At 44.9% G+C, this 7,999-nt stretch overlaps 1 protein-coding gene across 1 annotated transcript; it reads right to left on the bottom strand.

Annotated features, from left to right (window-relative positions):
• Positions 1-5,040: 5,040 nt before the first annotated feature.
• On the bottom strand, positions 5,041-7,768 carry ACTRT3 (actin related protein T3). The gene is made up of 2 exons (XM_087725280.1): positions 7,546-7,768; positions 5,041-6,076 (listed from the first exon to the last, which is right to left on the bottom strand). The coding sequence occupies exons 1-2, from the start codon at positions 7,746-7,748 to the stop codon at positions 5,158-5,160; spliced, it is 1,122 nt and encodes a 373-aa protein (XP_087581406.1). The 5' UTR covers positions 7,749-7,768; the 3' UTR covers positions 5,041-5,157.
• Between the last annotated feature and the right edge of the window lie 231 nt (positions 7,769-7,999).

Here is a 7,999-nt window from a genome sequence, read left to right as displayed (position 1 = left end):
CCCCGGGATAAGGCCCACTCTTTTTACTCTCTTTCGCCCGCGTTGCTCTTGAGGATCGTCCCCCCCATTCGCCACCTAATCAATGCAGACAAAGGCCGGGAGATGCAGAAGCAACTGCCGGTTTTGGGGCCAATCCATAGAGGCGGGTTAAACAGTCATCACCATGCCGGGAAAGCAGCACTGCACGGCCCGAGGGGAGCTAGCGTTCGCTTGGGCGACCCGCAGTGCTTCCCCTTCTCCCCGGGAGCCTCAACATGGAGTGTCCGGGCGTCGCCGGCCGCTCACCCCACTACTCAAAGGTGAGCGGGACAGGAGGCGCCGCCCGTTTTTGCTCTTCGCGCTAGGGCCCTTGCGAGCCCTTCCCCCCCGGTCCTCCGCCCTTCAGTGAGACTCGCCGCCCCCCGAGGCGGGCAGGGCTGAACCCTTCGCGGCAGCAGCGGCCCGGACCAGGCTGACCGCGGCCTCGAGCGGGGGCGGCGGCGCCGACTCGGAAAGCCAGCACGCCCTAGGCGGAGAAAGGGGGGAAACGCGTGACCGGCTGGCGGAGGAGGTTTCCCCCGAATCGCTGACGTTTTTTTCGGAGCTTCGGTTCGCTGAAAGCCAGCTAGTAAAACAGCGAACGATGCCAAACGCCGCCGAAGCCGACAGCGAGTTAGGGTTAGAAAAGTGGGAGAACCTCCAAACCGCCGGAAGGCTCCTCCTGCCTCCGGAGCTTAAATACTTTCTCTCCGCGGCGTCTCATTGGGCAGTGAGCGAGGAGTCCTTGTTTCTCATTGGTGCGAGGCGGGTGACGACATCGGGGTTTGTTTTTTTTCCTCTCTCTCTCTCCCACTCCCTCTCGCGTGTTTTGTTTTTTTGTTTTTATAACGGAACCTGCCCGGGCTTGTCTTTTTTTCCTGCAGGGCACGTGGGTTGGAAAATCCCGGGTTTGGCTTTGCACATTTTAAGATTGCCAAGGTTCTTTTGTAACCTCGTGCTTTAAATCGCGGGAGCGGTATGCAGCGGACACGAACCGCCTTTTTCGCACTAACACGTTTTTTTTTTAAAGCATAAGCTTTCGTGCTTCAAGTGGCTTTTTAAAATTGCTGTACTATGCAATGCAATGGAGCAATGCAATGCAATGGAGCACAACGCAATCTAATGCAATGCATTGTTATGCTATGTTATGTTCTGCTATGCGCTGCACTTCTATGCAATGCACTAGCATGCTCTGCATCTCTATGCAATGTAATACACTGCTATGTTCTGCACTACTATGCACCGCCATGCACTGCGCTTCCAAGCATTACTGTACACTGCTATGCCATGCACTGCTATGCTCTACACTATGTTCTGGTATGCTATGCTATGCAATGTGATGTTGTAATATAGTTCCTTGTGCAGGTGTGTCCTCCATGGCCTAGTCCATACTAGGGCCTGCAGAGTCACGCTGAATCACACAGGAGAAAACAAACTCCTAGAACGCCATAACATCCTGATAGTGAATAACATAACATTCTGAGATGTGCCCTACCATTGACGTCCAGGATTTGACCTTATATAGAAAGAACTTTCCTGAAGCAGTAGATTAGAAATTGTACTTTTACAGGCTGTTTTTAAGCACATGCTATTGCTCCTCCTGCCTTTGTCCTATCTCAATAAAAGGGGCTCTCAGACTACTATGCTATGCATTGCTATGCTCTGCACTTCTATTCAATGCGCCAGCATGCATTGCTATGCAATGCACTGCTATGCTTGAAAAAAAAACCTGCTCCTTGTTCCTTCTGGTAGATGGGCAACTGTACATGTTTGTTAAATACATAAATATTGTGATGTAGTATCTCATGAAGCGCCGCAGGTCAGGAAAGTTTATGAGTTTTCACAAAATGTGTTAGCTGGAAAAAGTGCTACTAGATTCCTGTTTTGATATAGGAGGGAGTGAAGGGAGACTTGGCTTGGTTTTGCAAGTATAAATGCCTGATTTTTCTTCCTCTCTGGTTGGAAATTCTGGAAATTGCCAATCCAGCAGACATCTGTTGGAAGAAATGTCCTTCTAGGTTCAGTTCCAAGAGGGGAAAAAGACACTGGAAACATGGAGGCTGCTTGGAAAGATGGTTTAATGGTGGACAGGATCACATGGTTTGGGTCCTGGGGGGAAAAAGTGACCACATGCTCCAAGATATTGGGTGAAGAAGAAAAAGGGTAGAAATGTTGAAAGACCCTGGTTTTATGCCCTCTCTGGGCTTTGAACTTGAGCTTGTATTCTGATTGGTTGTCAGACTCCCATGGGGCCATGCAGGACAAATCTGTAGGCCGTCTCCCAGGCTTACTTGATTTGCTAGGTGATGATGTAATCTTCCCAGGTGCCCTGTGGTGAGGTGGGTAAAGGGCTAATACTATCATACCTTAATCCCATCATCCTGGAGCTGAAGGGGTAGATCTTTGTTATGTAGAATAGACTGGCTCAGGTCTTAATGGCTCATTGACAAAGATGGAGGGGAGCTGAGTTTCTGTCTTTCATTTAGAGGAAATCTGTCCTTTTAATCTTTTTTTAAAATATTCCATTTCTCTAGGAGAGAGGTGGGTGCTAACTTCCTACATTTTTACAGTGCTAAATTAGGGAAGGCTGATCTATGGCAAATGCAATAATCCAGGCTTCTATAGAAGAGATGGATTATAATATCAGGGCCTGGGAAAAGCTGATATCAGTCAGGTCGGCTATTGAAAAAGGCAGATGTTAAAATGAGCAATTTCTTTAAAAAGCAGGAGGCAGCACCGAACTGGCACAGTGAAAGGTATTACTTCAGAAAGTGTCAGTGTTTCTCCACCATGTCAACTTTCCCAAATTCTCAGCAATTGCTGTGCTGGCTGGCTGAGGGATTCCGGATACTAAAAGCCACGCATCACGAATTTGCCAAGGTTGGGAAAAACTGGTAGTATGGAGTTGCCATATTTCTGTTGTGAAACATACAGCAACAGCAGGAACAAAGGTTACCCAAGTTTGGGAAGACAGGATGAAAAGTTCCTGATCTCCTGCAACCATTCCACAATTTTAGGCACAAGCATGATCTGATAAGGGCTTTACAATCTCATCTTCCTTTTGCAATCCTGTAAGGGTGGGCTGCCTGTGGCTATACCAGCTTTTTAAGTTACCCATTATGGTTCTCTCAAGCCTGTTGTAGGAAGTTAAAACCCACCCCGCTCCTAGAAAATGAAATATTTTAGGAAATATTAAAAAGGCAGAATATTTCCCCTAAAAAGAGAAGTAGAAACTCACCACCCCCCCACCCCCCTTATGTCAATGGGCCATTAAGGCCTGGGTCAGTCTATTATACATAACAAAGATCTACCCCCTTCAGGCAGAGCCATTTCATTACCCTTCATTGCACCACCCACCATGTTTCAACCAAACATAGCACACAGACAACCTACAAAGCTAGCTATGACCTGTGACCAGGATACTCTTCCTGTGCCCCAGGAAGTTCAAAGCCCAGAGAGGGCAGAAAACCCATCTCTTCCCTTTTCACCCAGAAGCTCCAAGGCATGTGATCCTGTCCACAATTGAACCATCTTTCCAAATAGCCTCCATATTTCCAGTGTCTTTTTCCCACTTGGAACTGAATCCAGATGGACATTTCTTTCAACACTGTTCTGATGGAATGAAAGCTAAACGTGTTTTATTGTTATTTTGGGATTAAACCTTAAAACCTAAAATCAACATCAGTTTTAAAAGCAGATGCAGCCCAGAACTTCCCATCAAGCCTAATGCTAACATACGTGATGTGTCTCGTCTTTCCCCATCTTGCAATCTTCAATCCTAACACCACCACATTTGGCCAGGCCCTTAGTCAAAGGTTGCCTATTCCTGCTTAAATGCTTTTCAAATACTTGCTCCGGTTTTTTTGGCTAACAAAGAAATCTCAGCCAGTAGATGCTCCTAGATGGCTTACCCAGATGGACATTTCTTCTAACAGAACAGAATCTCTAAATCCCTTCCTGTGCCCCCTTATCAACACTCCAAGATGTTGTGAATAATTGGAATAAAGCTAAAACAAAATAGGTTGAAACATGAGAACGCTCTGTGATAAACAAGGTTTGTTTCCCTTTCCCTTTTTTAAATGTAGACCACAAATGCTAACTTCCACTTTCCTCTGTATCTTTGTGTGTGTTGGAAGAAATGCCCTTCTGGGTTCGGCTCCAAGTGGGGGGAAAGACACTGGAGACATGGAGGCTGCTTGGAAAGATGGTTTTAATGGTGGACAGGACCACATGGCTTGAGCCCTGAACAGAAAAGGTGATCACATGCTTCAATGTTGGTGGAGAAGAGAAGGGAGGAAGAGAAGCTGAGTCTCTGGTTTTATGCCCTCCCTGGCCTTTGATCTTGATCTTGTATTCTGATTGGTTGTCAGACTACCATGGGGCCATGCAGGGGCAACTCTCTAGGCTGCGTTTTGAATCCAGGTTTGGTTGAGTTCTCAGATGCCATGTGGCGAGTTGGGTAAAGTGCCAATATTATCATGCCTTAATCCCATCCCCTTGGAGCTGAAAGGGAGAACTCTTTATTATGTAAAGTGGACTAGCTCAGGCTTTAATGGCCCATTGACAAAGTGGGGATGGGCAGGAAGCTGCAGGCAGCTATTCTGTCTTTTAAAACATGTTTCTTTCTTTTCACATCCAGAGAAATATTCTGCCTTTTCAATATTTCCTAGGATATTTCATTTTTCTGGGAGAGGGCTGGGTGATCCTACATATGGAAAGCAGTGGAAACAGGACTGGTTCCTCCATTTCTACACTATTTTACATGATTTCTCTGTTATATCATTTCAGCCTTAATCTAAACCAGCAAAGGCAATATAGTCAAAGCACTTTAGAGTATTGCTCTCTATGAATTAATTACAGGTAATATTTAACATACAACCACAACTGGGCCTAAGTTTATGTTGCTAAGCGAGACATTTAAGTGAGTTTTGCCCCATTTTACAACCTTCCTTTCTCGCCTCAGTTGTTAAGTGAATCACTGTGTTATAGGATATTTACATAAATGTAACCTAGGAAAGCAGGTGTGGAATTGTTACCTTTATTTGTCTTTCAAAAAGGTGAGGCGATAAATCTCACCAAGTGTTCCATGACGTTCTTCCCACAGCATTTTAAATAAAAATGTTTCCATGCAACAGGAATCTAGAAGCACTTCCTGTGTACTATGTTAGGCCCAACCTCGGCGTATTCTTCCTTGGAAATCCACATCTCCTGAAAGGCTGAGAGGGAAGCAAGAATGGATCCTCCCATCCAGACAGAGACCTTCCTGTCAGGCGGGGCTTGGACCAGGACTTCGGTGTCTTTGGGAGCCATGCGCATCAGCTCCTTAGTCAAGCGATCCGAAATCCCAGGGAAGAGACTGGAGCCGCCAGAAAGGAGGATGTTGGCGTACAGAGTGGTCCTTAAGTCAATGTCACATTTCATGATGGTATTGAATAAGAGCTTATCGATTCCTGGCGCTTCCATGCCAATGTTAGATGGGCGGAAGAGGGTCTCTGGGCAGCGGAACAATTGATTGTGGATTTTAATAATCTGACCATCAGGCAATTTCCATGTCTTCTCTATTGCAGTCGGTTGTTTAGCCATTTCTTCTTCAGGGTTTAAGCACACGTAACACAAGGCCTCCTTGATGATTCTCACAATTTCCCTTTCCGCTGTGCTCACTAAGGCAATGCCACTTTCTCTCAGGATTCTCATTAAATAATCTGTAAGGTCCCGGCCTGCCAGGTCAAGTCGGAGAACCGCATGAGGCAAGCAGTAGCCTTCAAAGATCGGGACAGTATGTGTGACCCCATCCCCAGAGTCCATCACGCAGCCTGTCGTGAGACCCGCGGCGTAGAGGGCCAGCACAGCCTGAATGGCCACGTAGAGGGCTGGAACTTCAAATTTTTCAAAGAGCAACCTCGTCATTTGTTCGCGATTGGATAATGGGTTAAGTGGTGCCTCGGTGATCAGTGCGGGCCTTGTGCCGGAGTTTAATCTCAGTTCATTCTCATAAGTATGCTTCCAGATTTTCTCCATGTCTGGCCAGGAAGTGACAATGCCATGTTCTACTGGATACCTGTTGGATATAAATATGAATTAGATGCCAACTTACAACATTGTCATATGTAAAAGCATCTAGGGAAACATACTAGATTGCTTAATTAATATCAGTACAGCTTGTGCTATCTACATACAAGCATGCACATATCTAAAAACAACTTGAACAGGGGCTGACAAAATTCTAAAAATTCACAAAGGATGTGTTTCCATGTCAAATCTCAGTTCCAAATATCTTGATTTCATGGATCCCAGTTTATAATCTTAGAATGCTTCTTCTGTGGAAGACTTGATACTGTAGAACCTAAGTTGCCCCGTTTATCTTTTGGTTAGATGCCTATTCCTCATTTCCTTCTATAGACATTTGGGATGATGTGTGTAGTCATTTTTTTTTCTTCTGAATTCTCATAACTTTGTCAGATAAGATGGGTTGAGAAGTAATGACTGGTCAGAGTCATCCAAGGTGCTTCCTTGATTAACTAGAATGGAAGCTAGCCAGGGGTTAAATGCTACTGGTTCGGACCAGTTTGCTTGAACCAGTAGTAAAAAGGGCTACCTGTTTGGTCGAACCAGTATTTTCAACGATCAGCTGGGTGACGATCAGCTATGACGTGTGATTTATATTAGCTAGAATCATCGGATTTCCTGCTTTCTAGCTAATCTAAATTGGGTGGCACAGTATATCCCCCCCCTTGCTGTTTTACTGACATACACCAAGTAAATAAATCCCTCCTCCCATTTTGAGAAACGATTACAATCTGAGGAAAGTCATCTTCTGTGTACAAACATTTTTTTATGTCTCCTTCATTTAGTACTCTCAAGTGGAAACACCAATAAAGAAATGGCTTGCCATTGTCTTCTTCCAAGATCTTTTCCTCTAACCTGTTCTGGTTCTGATATTAATTCTAGAATTTCCTGATGATTTCCCATCCACAGATTGAGTAGTTGTGACCCTTTCATGTAGTATAGTAGAAAATCAGGGTTTTATTCTTGTGGGTAGAGAAGAATCTCTGATAGCTTTCATTGCCCTCCAAAAACCAGTGAAGGTACTTCTATTTCCTTTTAATAGCACTTGAATGGACAACATATACCTTTCCAGACATTGAATTCCAAACAGTAGTAGGTCCAACCAGCATGATCAATATGAAAGACTGCCAATTACTGCCAGTTATGGAGTTAATATCCAATTACATGGATCAAAGCCAGAACTCACTGTCAATCATCACAGAATGCATTAGTCTATCAAATTGACATTCTATTGTACAGAATAGCTCTTTTCCATTGTGGCACAATATAGGTCATTGACTTGGCCTAAAATTATGTTCATGCACATTCATCTTCTCTTACATCATCATTTCAACCTTTAATTCCTCTAGGATTCCTTTTTCTGCAATCACTCCCTCCCCTAAGCAAACAGTTTCAACATGATTTTCAGACCAGCTAACTCTTACTTATCCCCTACAGATTCCCCAGTGTTTGCTAAAGCACCTGAGGGAGAGGATCCCTCTTTTGGCTTGTGCTTCATCTCCAATGTAGAAATCCTTCTGGCCAGCACCGAGCATTACAGACTTGGCCTTGGCACGGCCTATCAAGTTGGTGAAGATGACGCGTGGTTCCTTATCTCCAGCCACACCAGCCTTGAGCAGGCCTGAGCCATTGTCTAAAACTATAGCTGGTGGTAGCTCACCCATCCCTTGTTGATGTTTCCCGTTCCTGCACAGAGCATGTGACCCCCCCAGTGGGCTTGTCTTATATTGGGGAAAGATTAAGGCTAACAATCTCTCTAGACAGGTGTTGCTCAGGCTATTGTGACCTCCATGTTGCTATGATACCTTCTGAGCAAGGCTTTGCAAGGCCTTGAATAGATGGTTGGATAAGATAGGATGAATACAGTGACTCTGTTTTCTCTGCATTCCTCAGTGAAGTCTGTTTCATGGTTCAA

This window comes from Thamnophis sirtalis, unplaced genomic scaffold (genome assembly GCF_051295495.1).
Source record: "Thamnophis sirtalis isolate CommonGarterSnake01/CBP01778 unplaced genomic scaffold, rThaSir2_p1.2 scaffold_11, whole genome shotgun sequence".
NCBI classification, from domain to species: Eukaryota; Metazoa; Chordata; class Lepidosauria; order Squamata; family Natricidae; genus Thamnophis; species Thamnophis sirtalis.
This window is presented reverse-complemented; position numbering and strand designations above follow the sequence as displayed.